Source organism: Sylvia atricapilla, chromosome 15, assembly GCF_009819655.1.
Source record: "Sylvia atricapilla isolate bSylAtr1 chromosome 15, bSylAtr1.pri, whole genome shotgun sequence".
NCBI lineage: Eukaryota > Metazoa > Chordata > Aves > Passeriformes > Sylviidae > Sylvia > Sylvia atricapilla.
This window is the reverse complement of record NC_089154.1, coordinates 5,454,937-5,477,766: the sequence shown is the minus strand read 5'-3', so window position 1 is coordinate 5,477,766 and position 22,830 is coordinate 5,454,937. Positions and strand designations below refer to the sequence as shown.

General features: G+C 41.7%; 1 protein-coding gene across 1 annotated transcript in view; it reads right to left on the bottom strand.

The window, feature by feature from the left end:
* Positions 1 to 1,806: 1,806 nt before the first annotated feature.
* USP22 (ubiquitin specific peptidase 22) overlaps positions 1,807 to 22,830 on the bottom strand; it is a 92,323-nt gene continuing 71,299 nt past the window's right edge. Inside the window, 9 exon segments of the mRNA XM_066329816.1 lie at positions 1,807 to 2,712; positions 4,619 to 4,768; positions 6,602 to 6,664; positions 8,091 to 8,182; positions 9,504 to 9,630; positions 11,709 to 11,867; positions 13,643 to 13,685; positions 13,688 to 13,747; positions 19,699 to 19,846. Coding sequence (XP_066185913.1) covers positions 2,670 to 2,712; positions 4,619 to 4,768; positions 6,602 to 6,664; positions 8,091 to 8,182; positions 9,504 to 9,630; positions 11,709 to 11,867; positions 13,643 to 13,685; positions 13,688 to 13,747; positions 19,699 to 19,846 — 885 coding nt within the window. The 3' untranslated portion in view covers positions 1,807 to 2,669.

The window sequence follows — 22,830 nt, the reverse complement described above, 5'->3', positions numbered from 1 at the left end:
TGCTGCTGGAAACAGAACCTGCTGGGATTCGGGCAGGGACACGGGCGCTGGGGTGGCAGGAAAGAATAATAGACCTTTTAATACCCCAGAAAGTCTGCTTTTGAAACCAGAAAGAGAGGCTTGAAAGCTCTCCCCGAGAACCATCTGCGCCGGTGCAGCCGCACGGAGCAGAACCCTCTCCACCAGATGGGCGGGGAGGAAAAAATCAAGGCTGATTTATACGGCTGCCTCGTCCCGAAACAATTTGTTCCTGAAGGCTTAACAAAGCCGGCTGCAGCAGCTCCGCCGGCCGAGCGTGTGCCGCGGAAAAGAGAATTCATTAAAAGGGCGGCCAAAGGCTCAGACCTCGGCGCCACAAAGCGAAGGCACACCGCCGGAGTCCTCCTCATCGTCGCCGGGCGTGTGCCGCGCGGTGGCAGTCCTCATCCAGGCGGGAATGCCAATGCAGCAGCGCTGGGGATGACGAGAGGCCGCCTCCCGCCTCCCTCCGCAAGGCTGCTGCATTATTAAAAGGTAGCGGGAAGCGTGGCGCGGCAGCCGCACGGTGCCGGGCTCGGCTCGGGGGAAGGAGGGGCCCCTCCTCGGGCAGCTGCAGCTCCCCGGCCGCGCTCCAGCGCAGGAGCGCTCTGCTTAAACCGGGCGGCACCGAGGACAAATGGAAATTCAGTTACACAGGCACGGAACGCCACGGCCTCGGCAGCACCGGGCACCCCCACGCCACGCCCAGCCTCCCGGCTCTGACTCGAGATGCTCTTCCTCCTTGCCCTGTCACGGATGTACAAAACCTCCTCGTCCTGTTCCAGTCTGTGTGCAAATGAAAAGAATTCCACCGTCCTTCTGCTCGGTTGCTCTTGTAAGATGGTCATTTAATAACCAAACACGCTCAATTCTCTTATTTTCCTGTTTTTCTGTTTCTCAGACTGTGTCTCGGGCAGGTTACACGCCTGTACCTCATTCCTAGAGCACAGCACTAAAGGCTTACATCCCTCCCTGCCCTTCCGCACTGCCAAAGCTGAAGAATGGCCGGCTGCGGATCTATGCAGAGGGGAAAGATCAGAGAAGGTGTGGCTGCCCCTGGAAGTGTCCAAGGCCAGCTTGGACAGGGCTTAGAGCAACCTGGGACAGTAGGAAGTGTCCCTGCCCACGGCAAGGGCTGGAACAAAATGTTCCTCAAAGTCCAACCCAAACCATTCTGTGACTTTTGGCATGACACCGATTTACACAGTGCCCAGCTGACACTTTGCCCTCTCCACAAGGGAGAACAAAGCTATTTTTGCTCTTCCAGCTCTGTTCTCGAGGCCTCCTCTCCCAGGCTGTGATTCCACCCCCAGCCCAAGAAGCTCCTGCCAGTACCTCACCACAGCCATGGAGGGGGAGGAAAGGCCCCAGAGCTGCGAGCTGACAACACCGACACACAGGCTGTGGCACTGCAAGAGGAGAAGAGCACGTGAAGGGTTAATCCATGTGGGAGGATACAAGGAACCAATACCAGCCTAGCACATACCAGGAAAATGTGTTGTTTACTTAGAGCACTGCAGAAGGGCTCAATAGCAGCAGATCCATCTCTCAAAGCTGCCCCGGCAGCGACCGTTCCCAACAGATGGTACATTTTTCACGACTGAGGTTCTCTCAAGTGTCAGATATATATAAATCCACCTTTGGAAGGCAGCAGAGGAAAAAAAAAACCAAAAAACAAACCAAACCAGCAACAACAAAACAAGCACTTTTGAGAAATTCAAACTTATTCACAAGATTAAAAAAAAAAAAAAACCCAAAAAACAAAGGCAAAAAGTACCAAGACCACTCTTACAGTATAAACACGCCAATTCATTCATTTTTACTGATGGTTGCATTTATGAATTTCATTCTTGTGAAAAAAGGGAATAAAAGGAAAAAAATTAAGAAAATAGCTATTTATAGAAAACAAAACAAAAAAAGGGCTCAAACAACAGAATCTGTGCTGATGCTTTTGGATGAGCAGTCCGATGGCATAGAACATTACCTGGGCAAGCAGGCATGCTTGAAAACCTGTCTGAGTACTGCAGCTTCAGTTCCACAATCCAGGATTTCTTTTATGGTTGTTGGAAAAAAAAGAGCCTAATAGTTTCATACTGTATTTATTTAATAACTAAAATTCACAAATAAAAAGATACTTGCAAAGTCCTTTAGTTGTCTCATCCCCTCCTCCTCCACTCTACTGCTTTCAGACCCATATGCATAAAAAAATGGGTTTGGATTTTTAATTTTAACTGTTATATGATTGGTCGTTGGAGCTGAAGCACCAAATGGAGAAGATGCTTTATGGAGATGAGGGTAGAATCCTTTGCCTTCCCACACACATTTTGGAGGAACACAGGAGATGTACCAGTGCCCGGACTCCTCTGCTCCCATTTCCCCCACCCAGAGCATTCCTTTCATTTTATATTTCCTCTGTTAAGTGACTGACTGCAGCCTCTTTTCCCCCTTTCTGTCCTCGTGGGACTGCACACACGTTGGACATTGTTCATTTCTCACTCTCCAGGCTGTGAGTCAGTGTCAAGTAGGTCCTGTTACAGCTCAGTGCGAGTTGGTTTGTAATGGGTCTTTTCATTTCAGGTAGGTTTGTGTGTCGATTCAGAAGGCTTGCGTTGTTTCTTCCTTGTTTACATCTGACAAGCTGCTGGATAAGGCTATTCATACTCCAGGAACTGTTTGTGATAGAACAGCAAATATCTGGAAGAGAGCAGAGGGACAGTGTCAGTTCTGTGCCAAAGCAGATGAGTTTTCATTGATGCAACCATAAGACGTGAGGGCTGTTAATTTTGGTTTTCTTTTCAATTTGAGGCAATTCCAAGGACACTAACCACGGATGAGGAGGAGGGAATCCAGCTGATGTAATTTTAACAGCAACTCAGGGAACTGAACAGCTGTACATCAAAGGGGAACCCCATGGATGCCCCATCCCTGGAAGTGTTCAAGGCCAGGTGGAACAGGGCTTGGAGCAACCTGGGACAGTAAAAGGTGTCTCTGCCCATGGCAGGGGATTGGAGTGAGAGTTAAGGTCTTTTCTTAGCCAGGCCATTCTGTGATTGTATGAAAGAGTCAAACCTTGGAAAATCTACTCAGGATCTGAAGACTCTGGCAGATTGGATTGTGTTGGTGCCCAGACAGGCAGCAACCATTAAACACTAATGTGACACAAAATAAAAGTGCTTTAAGATGCAACTGTTGCTCTAGAGTCACACCACCAGAGATGAGACCAGGATTACTGCAGACTGCCTCCCATTTACTGGAACAGAAGCAATATGAAGCAGCAGCCACGTGGGTGAACACTCATGTCAAGTATCTGATGTGTCAATCTGTACTCAAATCTGGTGTTTTAAAGGACGGAATTCTTCCTGTCTCTAATTGCTGTGTGTGTACTGGGAGCCCAGCCCCTCAGCAGTCACACAGAAGCAAGGGACTGATCTCCACACAACCCTGTTCCCACATTGACACTGGTGAGTCCTCAGAGCACTTCTGACATGTTCCAATTATTGTAATTCCATCCAAGCCCTATGGATTCCCTCACATGATGCAGAGCTACTGTGTCAGCCTTTATCTGAACCAGGGAAATGCATCAAAGCTCAAACCAGCCTTTATGGAGGGTGTGTTGTACATCCTCTCCTCCTTGCTCCTGGCAGGTTCTTCCTTGGGCATAACCCCACCTGAGCTCCAGGTAGGTGTCACTGAATTACAACAAACTCAGTTCTCTGCTCACCTCAAAGCAGAAGTTCCCTGTCAAGTCATTTAACACTAAAATTCAGGTATTATGGATTTCTGTTTTTACTTTCCAAATGGAGTTTAAAAAAAGGAAAAATGGGAAAATCCATTACAAAAATTACAACCTGAACATTGTGCCTGCAGCAATCCTTGAAAATGTAATGAATAATTAAAACAAGAATGGTAAAGACTTATCTCTGCAGTACCAAGTCCATAGTTGAAAATGCAAAATGAAGACTTCAGATTTTAAGTTGCTTTTTCTTGGATCCAGTATTCAGTGCTTCCCTCAAATGAGAAACACCATGGTGCTTCCCTTGAAAAATACTGCTCTGTCCTCCCAAAACTTGTGTAATATAAATATCAGAAGGCTTAATGTCAATCTGAGATTAATTTAAAGCCATGAGCTAAGAAACAGCTCATGTTCTCTACTTGCCTCCCATAGAGCCTTGGTATTCTGGGTCATAGCACTTCCTTAATTGCTTTTCTTTAAATCTTTTACAGTCATAATAATCCAAAGGTTCTGCAGACACAGACTGGATTGTGTCACAGAGGTAAGCACTGCTCCCTCACTGGGTGATCCCATCATTTTGGTTTTCAGAATCCCTTCCATTAGCAGGACATGAGCACCAGTTCCAGACATTGCAGAGTCACCTGATGTCCCTCATACTTCCCCTCCCTTCCCTTCAGCAAATCTAGGCCTATAAAGCAATTCTGTATAAATATAATTGTGCTGAAGCACTGAGCATTACAGGGGCTATTCAAGAGAGAAATTATCCTCCTCTATGATTAAAAGGGGTTTTTACAAGTTAAAAAAAAAAAAAAAAAACAACAAAGGTCAAAGTTTGCCTTCCTTTTCCCTTCCCAGGTGACCACTTACCCTTCACTGTCTAGCACATCCTTAATGCTTGCCTTGGTGATAATGGCATCATCACACTTGAACCACTGGTCCTTGTGCTGCCTGATGAAGCTGGTGTAATGCCCACTCTCCAAGGTTCCCTGGTGATTAACTACTGCAAACAAGGAATACCTGGGACACAAAACACATCATGAATATGTGCATCAAAAGGGGGAAAACAACAGACGTTTCAGACAGGCAGAAGCTTTTGTTCATAAACACACATAGCAATGGTAAAGGAGCTGATCCACCAGCAAACCACCAGCTTTAACACTAGCTGGGAGGAGGGTGGCCTTGCCCAGGGAAAAAAAAGAGAAACACTTTTCTTTTCCTGTCTTGCTATTTCTGCAGCTCTCCAGCCTGGTGACCACTGTCAGCTTTACCAATACTGGCTATCAAATTTGCTTCTAAAATAGATCAATATTGGCGCATTCCTGAGGAGGATCACTGATTATCCAGTCTGACCTTCTACTTCCCTGATTTACTCTAGTGAACCAGAAATGCATTTGAGGTATGGGGTGGAGGTAATCTTAGATATTTCTAATGATAAATTGCTGAACTGATTAACTGTCCTTAATCTGCAAAGCCTATACTTATTTTGAAGTACTGAATATATTCAGCCTCAACTTCCAGCTCTCAGATGCTGCTGTGCATTTACCTGAAAACTTGCAGGCCCTCCTCTGTTCCAAAAAAGATACTGATAATCAAGTTGCTCTCCTTTTCATTCTCCCCTCCACCCTTTTTTTTTAAGTGCAAGACTGTAGTCTTTGGCTTTTTTGTTCTAAGGTAAGATTTTGTTTCCAGTCTTAAATACACTAGTGGCTCTTTTTCAAGCATTTTCCACTCTCTTTAACTCTTTCATAAAATGCTGCCCTCGCACTTTGTGTGTGACACAAGGAGAGGTACACAATGGTAAAATAATCTCTCTAATCTCACTTGATATTGTCCTACTCAAGTTTAAAATTCAGAGACCTCTTTTGACACAATGGTGCCACAACAAGGCACCTATTCACTGACTGCCTACAGAGCCACTGATTTAGAGCTACCCTCTCTAGGGAAGTCCATGAATCCAACTAGGATGGACAGCACCCTTCAGTCCCAGCTGGAGCCTTCTGACATTGCCTCACCTGTTCCCTGGCACCTAGATCCCTGAGGAATCCAGGTGTCTTTGCTCTCATTACCTAAATATGGCTAATTTTTAACAATTTCTTAAGTTAAGGCATGTGCAAACCTCAAAAGGGCTCAGCTGTGTTACCTTTAGACCTTTCTAACACTACTGAACACTCCACATCTAATGATTCACCGGATGACACCTGCACTAAGACCCGGTTAGTTTGGTTTTACACTTTTGTGTGATTCCAGTTTCTTACTGAAATTTTAGTGGCAAACCAAGTGCCTTGAATTTAAATACACAACAGCAGCAACGAAACGTGTAACTGAAGAGGTTAAGGTTTGTGTGACCATTTCTATTCCCCTATAGCAATGGATATTGGTTTCAAGTACACCCTCTTTATATTCCTGAGCAAGTCCCACACCAGTCCACCATTTATTCCAACTGGAATCAATACCTGACCAATAGACTCCAGGATTACTGAGATATCTACTCCTGACTTTGAGTGTCAGTGTTCTAACTTTCTTTGCTCCTCTGGAACTCCCTTTGCCATTGCAATAGGAAAAGGAATATTTCAAGGAAACACCCATCCCTTGTAATAAATATCGTGACCACAACATTTAATTTTGCCCACAGACCATTTGCTGGGGGAATCACCCTCAGCTCTGGAACAGCTGCCACAGCCCCACGGAAGGGCAGGAACTGCAGTGAGTGAAGCTTTATTTTGCAACATTTCAGACTTACTGTGCTGTCAGATAAGGTAATGCACTGGCACTGCAGGATATAAAGCAACACCATCTCCTTCTAGAAGGCAACTACCTTTCACAATAGGAGTCATGGAATGTACCACTTACTTATTATCATTGTTTAGACTATCCGTCGGCTGCTGGTACTGCCCGTTCATTCTGCTCTCTTTACTGCAACACACACACACACAAAAATCCAGTCACTTAAAGCAGTGGCTTCCCAAACCCAGGAAATTGCTCTGACATGACACACAGCCCGTTTGCTGAATCCAGGTCCTTATTCCAGCTGAGCAGCAAAGGGCTGATTAGGATGCTAAAGATGCTTTATTTGCTCTCACAGCAGTGTTACATCACAAACACCATTTCTCCTCCTGGTCGAGGCTTCAGTGCTGCAAATACACATCTGTTTACGTCAAATGTTTTATCCAAAAAGCTTAAAAACAGGTTAAGAAAAGATTTGTATTTGAAACCTGGGAAATTATCTAATTACATCAATCCTTTATCTCGTGATGGGTCAATCATCCAGGCTCTGAGTTGTAAATTCATTTTGTGTTTTGACAGCAGCAATAGGATTATGCTGGTGAAATTCAGACTACTGAGTTATGCCTGCTGATTATCCCATCTCTATTCCATTATGCTGGATACGTTTCATCAGCAGAGCCTGTTCTATCCAGGGAGAATTCACCACAGAAGAACAAAGAAGTCTCAAAATCTCCAGAATATATTGGAATAAACCATATATTCTTAATATAACAGTATTTAACAGAGCTTCAGAGCTCTCTTTTCTCTCTTGGTAGAAGGATCTACTTTTTTTTCCTTGGAAATGAAAAGTGCAGGCAAAGCTTGAAATTATAAAATTAAAGCATCAAATAGAGTTTCTCTGTTAGAGATACCATGGTTTAGGGCTTTCTGCACTGCTTCAGATATAAATTAAATCTGAATATTCTCTTGCATATTTGCATGAATACCTGACAAATACATTTTAATTAAGCTGATTAAATTCCTTTCATAAAGGTGCATTTATATAAATGCCACATCTTCCACAAACCTGGGAGGCAGGACAAGTCTTGCTGTTTCTATTTTAATCTGGACTATGTTTTTGCTTCTTGTAGCATTTTCTAAACAGAGGTTGAAGGTACTAAACAAAAAGCCCCAGATTTGCCAATGTACAGGAATAAAGAGGAAGGATTTTTATAACTTCAGGAATACTGGTTAGGGATTAGGTTGGCTCTGTTCTGGCCAATTGCACTGGATGGCAGATAGGTGGGCACTGAAGGGATGGGACCAAAGCAGGGATCTGAAGGCAGGGTGGATGTGGGTCTATGAATTTAACAGGCAACCAGAAATATAATACACATTAAGTAAAGAACCCCACCACAATGTTTAAATATAAATCCTTTTCAGGCACATGAAACTGAACAGTTTATCTAAAAAAGGGTTTAGACAAGCTACACCTTCCACAGAGAAGCTCGTGGCAGAAGTACCAACATAGACACTGTTCTGTACCCTCAAGTATGCTCCTTGTTTTGTGCTGCACATGTATGAACTGAGAACCAGTTCTGCTCAGGTCTGTGGGAGTTTTGGACCTGGAACCCACCTGGAAGCCATGAAAGGTGTCATGTCCAGCTCCAGTGGAAACGAGACATACGTAGTGATCTTCCGCCTCAGTTTGGCTGAGTGTTCAAACCGCTGCAGGCAAAGGCAAGAGGTTTTTTCTTTAGAGAAAAGTTAAATTTTATGTCTTTTATAAATGTCCTAAGCTTAGAAACAGTAACATGAAAGCACATTAGCAGTCACTATGCAGGGACAGCTCCAGACTTTTTCTTACCACCTCTCTGGGAATGTCCATGTAAATAACAACACATTTCTACAAGGAAAATAAACCATCACTTGTGGGCTCAATGTTAATACAGTATTAATTAGATTATTTACCTTGATATCTATGCATACAACCTTATTCCCACCTGACATCAAAGAAAAAATATATTAGACAGAGAGAGCACACAGAGCCTTTACCCAAAGCAGTGTTCATTTGCACCAGGCCTGTTCAAACCCATGGCAGCTGCCTACCCTGGCTCACAGAACTGGTGATAACAGAGTTTGCCTTCAGATTCACACTCTGAATCTACTCATCCAATCATCTCAAGTGACAGGAGTCAAGCCTACACAGGAATACCCATTCAAATGATGGCAAAAAATGGAATATGCTAACAAAAAAAAAGCCATGTCCCTCAGCCAAAAGGGACCTGCAATACCCACCATCCTCTCCTCATCTCCTTCACTGAATATTAAATGGAAACAGGAACAAATACCAGAAAGAGATGAATGAGTTTCTATTTAAAGGCAGCTTCCCTCTCCATTTCTCAGAAATGCTGCTCTATTTACACTTCAAGTTAATTATTTTCCAATTGTGATGCTGTAACAATTCCCTAGCAACAGATCCAGATGTGAAAAGCTGAGACTTCTGTAATTGTTATCTTTTGTGTTTCTCTCTTGCATTAACACACAAAATGAAATTTGCATTTTGCATAGACAGGACAGCACAACCACTTAGCAAAAGTAATTTATTTTCCAAAAAAATCCTCAGTCATTTGGGATAACACAAATACTGAACTAAGTATAGGCAAGGAGTGGAGCACATTCACCTTGACTTGCCTAAAGAGCAGAATCATGAAGGTCTATCTCGTCAACTACTCTACAGCAACAAAAACAAAAGCCCAAAGTTGATGAAACAATGTCCTTCTGGAAGATCAGAAACAGCCAAATTAAAATAAAGGAATTGTGCTTCTACCCAGTCCAGTCAGGCTATAACATATTTGGCATGTGACACTGCACATCCTCACGGTCAATGCTCAAGATGCAGCTGAAGAAGCTGGTGGGGATGAACACCTGCAGGCATGACTGTCCCAAAGTTTAGTCACTGAAAGCCAGAAGACATATCCAAGAATTCAGCTCATCCTCTCAGAGTGGAAATCACCTCCTCTGCTCTGCTGGCCCCCTGTGAACTTACTTTGAGATGAAAACAGGCCACAATGGGTAACTTCTTCATAGTGAGTTGTTTGGTAGATTCTTGGTAGCTATGGCAACCACTACATTTGATTTTGGCACTGCTTCCTAGATGTTCTGGCCTTGTAAACCTAAAAAAATATTGAAAAGCAAAGGAATGCACAAAACAATCAGATGGTTCTTGACATGTGCTTAAAATGTTTTTACTTGTGGGTCACTGGCACCACAAGAGACAAGAGTCAGTGGGTTTTCAGTAATTTTGGAAAAAACTACAATGAAACCATAATAATGTAAAGCCCCGTGGTTCAGATATCCAAATGTGACAAGGATCATTGCTCTAACTTGCACTGAAGTGAATCAGTGGCTGAGCAAGGAGCTCAGTCTTAGCTCATCTCCTACAGCAGAGCAGCTCATTTTCATAGAGAAAGCAAAGAAAGATTTTTTGTTTTCAAACCCAAAAGCACTGATATGGAAGATACTCTTCTGCAACACACAATTCTACCTTGTAGCCCCTGCAGGGTTGGGATCAAAGCTCTGAGATGGAAAGGCCTGTAAACACAAAGTTCTTTTCAAAATACAGATACCCTACTAAAAAACCTTTGTTGACAACTAGAAAAATCTCTTTCAAAATTTTCAGCCAGAGCTGCTCAAAGGAGCCATGGGAAGAGACCATTAGGGAACAGGGAAGTGCTCAGAGAAAATGGACTACCTTCATGTTCTCTCTATAAACTAAAGCAAATCCCTCTTTTCCAGAAACTCAGCACAGAAAGGCCAGGACCATGGACCTTCCTTTCTCAATCCTTTCCTCCAAGTTTAGATTCCCACAAGGCAAATCAACCATTTCCCCAGAGGCTGCCTTGTAGCTAGGATTTTTGGGATGAAATATTTTGAAATAGAATTAAAAATTTTACATTAATGCACATGAAGAATGTGAGGGCAACATGGTGTCAGTTTGTCCCTCACCCTCATTCTGATCATGGCCAAAGCAGCCTCCAGCCTTAAATGACATCATGGCTTCCTGATTAATTAACAAGATTTTTTTTACCTGGCCTGTGTGCCATCATTCTCTGGTTTGTTTTTCTTTTTTTGCTTTGTATTTGTTTTCCCCTAAGTCTCTAAAAAGGCTTATAAACTTGCTCTGGTAGATGCTTGGAGTGCCCGTATCTTTCCATTTTTGTGTCACATTCCTGTTCTATCTTTCCTTCTTCAGGTAAACTTCAGCTGTATGGCCACACTGCCATGAAGTTACACACCTTTTTTCTTTCTAACTTTTGGATAAAAACATAGACCCATCCCCTTTATCCATTAGAGTTCAACTTCTTTCCAAAATCCATACTTTCTGGAAGTATCTTTGAACCTGATGTTTTTCCTTCCCTATCATCAACTTTGATTCTATTAATTGCAATGCTGAAGAAAATCACCAAAGAGGTTTTGACTCTTGATATATTCCTGCATCAGCAATTTTCCATTTTTACTAATTCCCTCACTTCCTTAAAATTATTGATCTTAATGGTGTCAAGCAGATTAGAAATCAGATGTTAGAGACTATGAATTTTTATTTCAGGAGGATTAGTTTGCCCCAGGCTCCAGGTAACCTCTTCCTCAGGCAAATGTCTGCATTTGCCACAAGAGAACGACTTTCAGATCTGCTGAAAGATCCAAGTGAACTGTACACAAAGCCATAACCTTCTCCCCAGGTACCTCTTTCCAAGATGCCTAAGTCTCAGCCTCAGAATTACCTTTTTGAAAGCTCCATTCCTTTAATCCTTAATGGCATCCCTGCAACTAAGATGGCAGTAGCTGACTCTCAGTTGTGCTTAGAGCAAAATCTGATTCCTACTTGCTGTTAGAATTAGATAAATATTAAATGCAATTTAAATTCTTTTCATGTGCCTCCTCAGCCACCAGAATCAAGAACAAGGAGACAGACATTAGTGATTTTGATCATGTAAAACCACACTGCCTGGCAGTAGCCAATGCAAAATTTGTTTTCTTCTTATCATGTGGCAAAAGGCATCGAGTGCTTACTGCTACCCTAAGCCTTCGTACTTTTTCACACACAAACAACAAAAACAAATGTAAAAATGCTGCTTGGGGACCGAGCTGTGACAAAGCATCGCTTAACCCCAGTGTTGAGAACCACCAGGAGAAGAAGAAGCAGCCAGATTGCCTTTCTGCAAGCCCCAGCTGTGCCTGTGGCAGGCCATACCTTCGCAAGCAGTCTGTGAGGGTGGTGGTGCCCGAGACGTGGCTCTCCCCATTGACGACGCTGCCATCGCTGCCCGGGCTCAGCGGCCAGAACGGGGTGGAGGAGCCTGGCAGATCCAAACTGATGTCCCAGAACGGGTCTATCGTCGTGGAAACGCCGCTGTGGGAAACAGAATGGTTCCACACACCTTTAAAGGAAGCCAAATGAACAGTTCCTCTCTCGTTTGGGGGAGGGCACTCCAGGTACTTGATTTTAAGGGCTTTGGGATCTCCATCACCCCTAGAGGGCACTCAGAGATGACAGAAAATAGAGCTGCTCCGCAGTGTTTGCCCACAGCTGATCGTTTCCCTGCACACTTAAAAGCTGTATGTTTGGGGAAATGTACCTGATGTATTAAAAGCAAAATAAAAGCGTTTAAGACATTCTCCCACTCACTGGAGCCCTGAGACTCAAAGCAGAGCTGCTCTAAGACAGAGACACTACTGACCAGTATAAACCAGTTAACATCTGTGACAACAGCTATGTACCATCCAACTAGTTTAGAAGCTGGTCTTGTCTGCTCAAGACATTGAAGATGGTGCTTGAGGCTACCTCAAAAGAAAGAAGGCTTTTAAAATACTTTTTCTGTCCAGCAATGCACTGAATTCAGCTTTGCAGTTCCTCTCACCATCTCCTACAGCCTTTGGGATTTGAGAGGCCAAAGAATAACTACACCGAGTAGCAGCTCATGTTCTCCATCAGAGCTGTCTAAGGACAGCTGAAGACAAGCCAAGTGCCAGACTGTGGAAAAAACCGCTCAAAATTTTAACTGCTATTGACTCAAATCTTTTCTTTCAGCATCCACATTTTTAAAGAGAACTTCAGGGGTCTAAGCTCCTTTTTATGTTTATTTTTTGAGTTCTCTCTTCCCCTAAAACTAGTATCTTTCCCTCTGCAATCTCACTATCATGCCTTCAATATTCTGCCTTTCCCTCTGCTTCATTTGTGCAAAAGTTGTCAATTTTCAAAAGAAAACTTCTTTTGTCAAAGTTTCATCAATGTTAATATTGTGTCATAACAAATCAAGCTTTGCAATACCACATAAGGATTCTGTGGCTCTACCAGGCAAAGAATAAATTTTCCTATGTTTTCCTTACAGTAAATCCTTTGCAAATCCCTCCAGGAAACTGAGAATAAAAGCAGATTCAAACAAGCCCAGCCCAAGTGCAGGACAGCAAGAACGCAAGGGAGAACAAAAAACAAGAACTCTGACTTCTGCACTATGGCAACACCAAACATCTCCAAAGAGAAGTCAGCTTGTTCCAGTACACAGCAGAACAATAAATACCTTTTCCCATACTCTTCTAAAGGCTTTTTTTCTCATACCTGAGATTACATTAGGCATCAGCCTATTTGAAATCCCTCCTGATGATACATGTGGCTCCTGACTGAAGGAAAATGTGGTTCTCAGAGTTTTCTTCAAATGTAGTTGCAATTATGTATTTTGAAATCCAAAGAGATCTCGAAAGTCTCTTCCTTATGATCTTGGAAAACCACCACCTTTTCCAGACTAGTAAAAGTTTTATGTGGATAAGTTTGTGGTGCTTTCCAGGCAGCTTTTTAGGTGTGTCTTAATCTGTGACAGTTAACTGGTAATTGATTGCATTTGGCTGACAGAATTACAGAATTCCAGGATGGTTTGGTTGGAAGAGACCTTAAACATCATCTCAATTCCAGCCCTTGCTGTGGGCAGGGACACCTTACACTAGACCAGGCTGCTCACAGCTTCATCCAGCCTTGCACTGAACACTCCCAGGGATGGAGCAGCCACAGTTCTCATCTTTTGGGAGTTTTTCCGGTATTTATTTGTATTCAAGAGAGGAAAAGTTCAGTGCATTGCACTAGAAGACGTGCAGATGCTAATCAGAGCCCAGGATCAGGAAGAAGTGACTTACTGGCAGACTTGACAGGTAACATCCGACTGCAGTCCGCCTGTGAGATTTGGTCTATGATGCAGTTACAGTGGTTGGGGTTGTTGGCCTTCTTCCCATTATCATCACCTGCAGGAATGCAAACACAGGCTCAGAAGTCAAAAATCCTCTGAGGGAACAGTGGTTTGTCTTGGACTGTGTCTCCAGTAACTCTAACTCAAACTTATACTGCAAGTTCACATGGATAATACAGAACACTGCAGAGGTTGTGCATTAAAGAAACACGGAAACAAGATGGGAACTCCTTAAAAATTACAGAAGATAATCAGAAGGTGACTAAATGTAGAGATGAAGCTTCAGGACACAGCAGCTCTTAGCCAAACCCTTGCTCAGGGTATCTCCCCTTACAGAGGTTTGCTTTGCACTGGCATAAAGATCAGCTCTTAAGACAAAGGAGTTGTCAAGGTGGTTCATGAAAATCAATATTAAAACTCCACAGAGAGAAGAAACTTCAGCAAATGCTACTTTTTACTTCTATACCAGTCAACTTCTGTGGGTAGAGTGAGGGAGAGGGTTTGTTAAGAGCCATTTACCCCCAGTCCATTGCCTCCATCCCAGCCTTTCAGCATCAATCTGCACCTTCCATGCAGGTTTTCATCAGTAGGAAAATGAAAGATATCCTTATCTGAAGTGAGGAGGTAATGCTGTGTCCTCCTCCAGCTTCTCCAGAGGCACAGCAATCCTCTGAGTTCCCCAGGGGCACAGTGAACACATTCCTGTCTTTCAGGCATCACACATTGTCATTGCAGGTCCCAGGAGTAAAGTGTCATTTTTAGGACTTGAGTGCTGAGATGAGGCCAATTCAACTTTCTCACAATAACCAGAGTATAAAATAACCAAACACTTCTTCATGCAGCTCTCAGCTTCAAAGCCTTCTCCCTGCATTCCCCACAGGTGAAGTAGGAATGCCACCCTTTACTTTGGACTTCCAGACTGCCCACTGCTTATTTTCCTTGGGTAGGACAGATGCCTCTAGGTTTGCTTTGCCATCAGAGATGCACACACCAACTACTACACAGCACCAGCTAATTGTTTTTTAAAATACATCTCAAGATGTTTTCCCTTCTCCTTCAACAGCAACTGCTACAACAGAACTAAGTTTGGACAGGTTTCCCAGTGTATTTAACTTACTGGGAAGTATTTGATTTTGGAAACTGAAATTCTAAGATCAAAATACTGAAATACTCCTCAAACTCAGCTATTTCTCAAAAACAATTTCTACTCAAGAATGCCAAAAAACATCTGAAGAAAAATTTCTAAAGTAGGCCAATAGAGCATTTTCATGCATCTAAAGTGCTCTAACTGGAATTTTCTTGTAACAGGAACAGATAGAATTATATTTTTTTTTCCAATGATGCTTTAGAATTATGTTGAAGAGTATTATATAATTCTCTGGCAAAGGTTCCACCAGACACTAAGTGTGGAAAAGCAGTCATAGGTGATACGTACTAAGCCGCAATGGGCCACTTGAGTTAATTAGATTCTAAATGCCTGAGGAAAGTTCCCCCTCAGCTACCGGATTTAGGCTTTAGAAACTTTTGTCTGAACTGCCAAGAAAAGCAATTGTTTCCTTAAAAAGACTCTTGAAGAAAATGCTCTAAAATTAGATTTCAAGTGTACGAGGTTCAAGTTGGGGGTTATCACACCCTGTCTGAGGCATTTTTAATGGGAATTTCAGCTAAATCTTACTGAACTTAAGAGCTTTTAAAGGGCTCAGTTATGTGTAAGCTAATGAAGAGGGCATACAGGATAGAGACTGTGCAAGGCATCCTTCACCTACAGAAAAAGCTTCACTTATATTCACAAGCATTAAAGAAAAAAAAATCAAAATAGAATTAACTTAACTGGGTTTAGTTAGAACTCCACTTTTCCTTTTGAAAGAGTCCACATGCAACTACCACATCCCTGTAATCTGCTCATTTCAAATATTGTCTCTGCTTTGTTTTGAGGGGGCAGAAGGAGAAAATCAGTGCTGAGAGCTTTTTCCTGGACCACAGGTACCATCCCAGCTGGACAGCTTCAGCAGATAGTCATTTCCTCCTACAGAGAACTGAGCTCTCCCTTTTCAATTACACAAGTCAGTTAGGATCAGGGATGAGAGGGTCTCAAATGAATATCCTGCAAGCTTGTTCCCAGCAAAACAGAAGGGTATTACCCACTCAACATTATTTCCCATGACATTTGGTTGGAAAGGAGGGAAAAAAAAAAGTAAGATTACCACCTACACACACTTGTCAATATGGAACAGATGCTGAGGGGAGGTATATTATGCAGCTGAGAACTAGAAGCTGCTAGGTTGTTGTGCTCAAGTTAAGGTTCCTTTCAACATTTCTGTCTCCCTAATGAAGTTTTAATTTCTGATTTTTGGGGGGGTTTATATCTGGTCCAGGGAAATCAGCAGCTTCTAAGAATGGTCAGCACAAGACTAAGAGCAAACTTAAAAACACATCAATGTACACGTTAATTATTATGAGAATGGCTGAAAATTAGGGAGTTTAGAGTCAAATTAAATACAACTCTCAAAAAACCCACACAGGTTACTACTGTGTCCTGTGCAATAACCAAGCATGTTAATCTGTGTTCAAATTAGGCATTTAATATACCATTAAAAGTAAATAATACACAGCAACAGTAAAAACAGCTACAGACAACTTTTTAAGATTGATTTTGCTATAAAAATACAAGTTTGTTTCAATCTTCCATTCTGTATTTTAAATGAGAAAAGGGAAGTCAAGAATTGTCAGATTTTAAAAGGGGTGCTTATGAAAACAAGACACTAATGTTAATATTTCTGCTTTGCTTTGGTCCCTGGTGTTCTGAACAAGTGCTTGTTATTTCTGACAAAGCACTGTACACACAAATCTATATGGATCAGAGCAGATGATATGTTTCACAAGCATATGCTCTATCAATTCCTAAGAATATCATAAAGAATTCACAGGGCAGGGCAGTGTTCTGCTCCCAAATCTCAGTACCTCATTCTTTTTCCGGCTTCAGATTGTTTTGCTGCACCCCTTGTTAAAGGTGAAGACAAAATGCTTCAAGAAATCCAAATAAATGAAGAATAATCAGCTTTAAAGTACTATTCTCCCTTTTTCCAGACTACTGAATAAAGATTGGGATAAAACCACAGAATTACTTCTATATTTTTATCTTGCATTTTGAACCTTTGTGTACCAATGCCCATCTCTGCCACTTGAATGCTGTTGCTCCTGCAGTAAGTACAGAAACCTCCACAGCCAGTGATGTCACTGGACAGAAGAATAATTTTTGACTTGCAGTCTTGATCCTTTTAAGAGAACAGTAATTCTGGTCTGTTTCCCCAAGCTTGAAGATGTCTGACACAAAGGTGGGAAACTAAAAAGTGTCTGCATGACTGGAGCCTCACTGGTGTGGAAGTTTGCAGAATTAGAACCCCGAATTTATCTAAGAGCACTGGGGATAAAGATGCATCTGTCATGTTGACTAAAAGCTGACTTAAATGCTTTACAGCCTGAGCAGAAATACAGATTATTTACATTACTTTTTCCACCAAAATACTACTTTCCAGTTAGATCACCTGCCTCCAGCTGTTGAAATGAAAAAGTGATGCACAGCCAAGACACACTTGACCCCTTTTATTCAGAAATATTTTCTATTACTCCAGCAGCAGGGAGGAGCCCTATTGAGGGTTCAGAATATGCCCTGCCCAGATGCCACAGCTCAACCCAACAGTGCCAGCACATCTATTACCCCTCATACAGGATTTACATGGAGATCAGACAGATATCCTGGGCTTCCAAAACTCCACAGATGCCATTAAAACAAAGTATAGATTCAACCAGCACTTAAAACACCAGCCAAATCAAAACAAAATTACCTGGGCCAGCCTGCCCACAGAATCATCTCAGGGCAGTTATAGGATTACAAACTTATCTTTACATGGACATCAAAATCATGTGTCCTTCTTAATTTAGGCAGTGGCAGATCAACAATAAATATTCACAGCTTTGTCTTCACTTGCATTATGACACTTCCTAGACAGCCATGGAATGGAAAAGGGTTAAACGACTAATGACAGCCAAACAAACATCACTAGATGTTTATACATAAGGAACACTTCCATTTACTTTGGTGCCTGAAGCCGTGGTGATCATGAATATGTCCAAAAACTAGAGCAAAATTTCCCCCATGACTTTATTTTATTTCACTGTGTGTTAATTTTAAAACTTCATTACTATTGACTGGAAGCTTTAAAAGCTTCTTTCGTTCATTAAAATAAATATTTAATATTGGCAGGGGAGATACTATTTGCTTATTGTAGCTGTAGGACATATTCTCACTATTAGTAATAATATTTTTACTTCTGCACACTTCACAGGCAAGTGTGTCTGTGTGGATACACAAGTGGGAAAACTTTCTCATTACACTGAAACTAGTTCGTTCCAAATGTGTTTTTGCATGACTATACTTGAAATTCTGGTTTAGATTAACTTGCTTGGTTCCCACACAACTGCTCAACCACTTCTTTTAAATTACCTTGATGTGGTATAGATTATTTACTATGATTTAATAAAAGCCTCTCTATTTCTTCAGAAACAGAAATTTGAAAACCTGGCTGCAGAGATGTCAAGGAAGATATGTCAGAGAGATTCTTCATTTAAAGTCAAACCACAGTTTTTTTTCCAAAGTCTTTTCAGATTCTTTATCAGTTCGAGAAGAGCTCAGGGACCTTTTACTGTTGCAAGTTTTTCTCTTTACAATTCTGAGACACAAATACTACTTCATTAATTAATGAGAATGTGTAGAAGAAATATGAACATTATCTTACATCAGAGATGATGAAAAAGCTTCAAGATTTGTGAGATCATTGGTTCAGAAATTTAAGGGGAAGAAAGGAGTGCTTCTATTTGCAGCTGAATTTGTTCAGTATTAAGAAGTGAGAAGTCAATATTTGAGTAGATTTTGTTCCTTACTGGACTTCCACACCAGTTTAATTTGGATTATTGAAATCCAGTTAGTGGTTGTCAAATGATGGATATTAATAACTACAAAGGAACTGCTCTGTGTAGTCCTGTCCTTAGCAATACTTCTTTTTAGAGTAGATTCTTTTGGAGGCACTAATTATGGATGTGAACAAGTCCATCTGCTGCCATGCAGGGCAGTTAAAGGCAAGATTCACAACGGTTCAGAGAAATAGCAGCAGACTTCCCCTTGATAGTCCTCTGATAAGGCATAGACCTAAACCCTAAGTGCTTTTCCTAAGAGCATTTGAGCAAAGCTGAGTGCTTAAATCTTCTTTTTGATAACTAAGACTTTTGTTTGTTCTGTTAGTATCAACCCTACTACTTTTCTCTTGGAGGAACAGTAAAAGTTTTGCTGCTGCAGTAAGTGAATCAAGCTAGAGCAAACACTGGCAGACTGGGAAATTTTCATTTCAGCTTGAGTTCAGTCAACTAACAGAAAATACATAATTTCATATGATATTACAAAGGCAAGAATTAGATACTTGATATCAAAAAGCATGGCACTGAATATTTTTATTGTATTGTACAAGTACGTACTGTTCTATACAGACTCATAAAACAAGATACCATAGCCACCCATTGCTCTTTCTTATTTACATTTCTGTATGCAATTTGCTATCAGAAAAACAGCAGAATCACATTAAGCAGAATAATAGTATTAAGACATAACCTCTCCCCTTTGTATTTTCATCAGTCCCATGACACACTGAGTAAGAGTTCTAACTACTTCAAGTATAAATAGAATTAAAATGGCAATTTAAAAAGAAAAGACAGTGACCTCACAACAAATAAGAGAACATCATGGTGGTGATTCAAACCAATGTACAGGCTTGTCTGCTTCTAATTCTGGTACTTTCTGACAGTGGGAATGGTTTATTTATTTAGAAATATTTTTAAGTCTACCAAACATTTTTAAAGTAATTTGCTACACTGGCACTAGACTTAAGAAGAGATGGTTCTACCTCCTTTTGATGCAATAATCCTTGTTGACTGGAGCCTCAGGACAAGCCTTACCTTTGCAGTGTCTGTGTAGCACATCTAATGCAGCAATGAGGAACTCGTGTGCATCTTGTTGCTCGTACCCTGCCTAATGCCGTGCGTGAGTCCATACCAGGTGCAATAACCTATATGGAATGTGAGGAGATCGGTGCCCAGAGTAAAACTGCTCAAAGCAAAGAGAAGGACACGACTGTTAACAACTCACACAGCCTCAAGGCATTTCATTATTAAAACTTAAATGAGCGCAATTAGTCAAATCCATTTAAACCGCTTAATTCTGATGGCCTTAATAATAAAGGAGAGAGTGCAGATTTTGTCACAGACTACTGAGAAGTGATCTCAGGACTGTGCAGCTCAGTTTTCCTCCTCTGAAATTCCATCAATTTGTGATGGATTAGCCTGAAAAATGTGGGGGTGCAGGGAGTGGTGTAGACAGACAAAAACATCACTCAACAATTTGCTTAGTGATCTAAGAAAGGAAAAAAAAAATCCCACATTTGAAAAGGATCAGCAATTTCATTCAAAAATTCTGTGAATGAAATGCCCCGCCATATCAGGACAAACACTGAAGATGAGAATATTAGATGCTGACTGCCAGCCAATCCCTGACCCACGGCTACTCTGCATCTAATGCTGTGCACAGTCCAATTTTATGGAATTTCCTAGCAAGGCAGTAACCTCATGCCAGTACGGGCCTTTCACTGTAAAAGGCTTAAAAACAACTTTATTGAGCCAGCTGTTTGCAGAGCTGAAGGTCCCCATCACTCAGCAATCCCCAAAGCCAGCTGCCATCACTGCTGCAGCAGGGTGTCCCTGCCTGGGAATCTGGTGCTGGACCAGCTCCTGCATCTGCTTCAGTCAAAATCTGATGAGCTGGCTCCAGAGTGACTAAAACTGCCCCAGGTGATTTTGCCAGAAGCACATTAGAGAGTGCACAGATGAATTATTCAGTCAGCAGAGCCTGCTGTGAAACACTGCTGCTGCTGGGGGGTGACACAGCTGGGAGGGAAGTCAGCACAGGGCAGGAGAACACTGCCCATTGAAACTATTTTTAGTTCAAAACCAGCCAGGTCCCGCTTGAAAAAAACCCAAACAAACAAAAAATACCCCAACCAACCCACCCCCCAAAAACCACCCATGGTAAGGGTCTGTGCTTCCCTGGGTTGAGGTTCATCCCTTTATTTATCCCTGCACAGTAATACCAGTTCCAAAACCAAAGCAGGGATACTTGCTGTGCCCCTGCAGGAGTCAGAAAATGCCCAAAAGAGTTTATTCACTTGACAAAGTAACATTTTATTTTTAATAAGTGAACACTTGTGAGTCATTTTGCTTTCCCTCACCTTTGGCAAAGGTATCTGCCAGTAAATGCTGCCTGCAACACCACAATTATGTTTTCCCAAGATCCTATCAAATCCATGGCAGTTTCTTTTCAGTTATTCTTCCCAACCAGAAGACAATAAGTGGCCAATACACAGAACAAAAGCAAGACTTAAACCCCCAGCAATATGTAATTCTCATCCTTATTGGAAAAGTGAGCTTCTTTCTCCAGCCCTGAGTTTCTCCCCTGCACAGTCTCTGAGTATATTATGTAAGTCCAAGCACAGGCACTGTGCTACAAACCTGCCAAGAGAAAACACTGCATTTTAAGGGACAGGTAAGGCTGGCAAAAGGCAGCACAATCTTCATCTAGTCCTCATACTGGTAGGGCTTTCTACATGATTTTAGTGTATTTCCTCCCACAGAAATTTCTTCCTCACAAGCTCTGCTTTTCCCAAACAAGAAGCCGCACCTCTGCAGCCAAACATCACAAAATGCTCCTATAAATACAAAGATCAATAGTTACCTCTGATGCCAACAAGGATGACACGGAGGGACTGGAGCAGGAGTGTGGTAATTGAAATCTGCTGACGCAGCTGGTGCTCAACATAATTCAGGGAACTGCAGCAATAAAACTTCCCTGTTCTGTCACTCCTTACAATTAGTCCCAGAGCTCTCCGGTCATTTTAACCACCAGCACTCCATGTAATTACCCCACTGCAGACACAAGACCTGCCAGCAGATTTCTCTGTTGCCTCAGTAGGATGAGATGGATCTGACACGAAGCTTTAGCAATTATTAACTATTATCTCACAAAAAACTAGAGATCTGCCTGGTAAGAATGTGGGGCGAGGGAAAAGCTTCACTGCTCAAATAAATATTAAATAAAACAAAGAATCTGAGCACATTCAATAACAATATTTTAACTGGAATGTATAAAACATCCATCCCATCTCTGTCATTTCCTTGCTGCTGGGAAGAGCAGCTATCAGAGCTGTTCCAATCCACAAAAAGGAAAAGAGTCCATGTAAAGTCCTATTCCAACCTTTTCACTGAAGTGTGCAAATATAAACAATATTATATTTGCAAGTCACCTTTAAAACACTCAATGGCACAATGTTCCAAACATAATTTAAACTCTTTTTTTTTTTTTTTTTTTTTTGTTTAAATTTGTTTTCAATTCAGCAGCATCAGTTGTTTATATGGAGAGAAGTAGTTTGAGCAATTTCAAAGTGCTGGGTAATACACTGCTTAATTGCTGTTCCAGGAAAAAAAAAAAAGGAGGGGGGGAAAAAGGAACAAACCAATCAGGATTCAAAGCCTCCATTCCTACACACAGCCCCAGTAAAAGTAATTTTGTTTTTCTACTTAAAACACTTGCTGCTATATTCTAGAAAGAATCTTCAAGGGATTTAGAAAACTGTAGGCTTTGTAATTTCCATTATTGTTACCAAAGATATACAGACACCAGTGAGGTTTAGAACAAGACCCCCACCGTACACATCTGTACTTCTTTCTCCTCCTCCTGCCAAAAACATGCACAGAAGTTTCTCAATTATGTGAATAACCAGATAAATTTGATTTATCCTGCACATGTATCCGCTAAACAGCCTCTGAGCTTTGTAATTATGAGTTATGGGCAGAAATCCTGTACCAGGTTCAAATCCAATTTGAGAAGTCAAAAGCTCCTCTTGAAAATTCGTTCTCAGTAAAGACTAAATTTTCTGGCAATTTACAATTGATGAAAGGACTGGGCAGCACATGGAACACATGCAGGAGAACACCTGGAGGTTTCCCAAAGAACAGTGGTTAAAACAATCACAAAATACT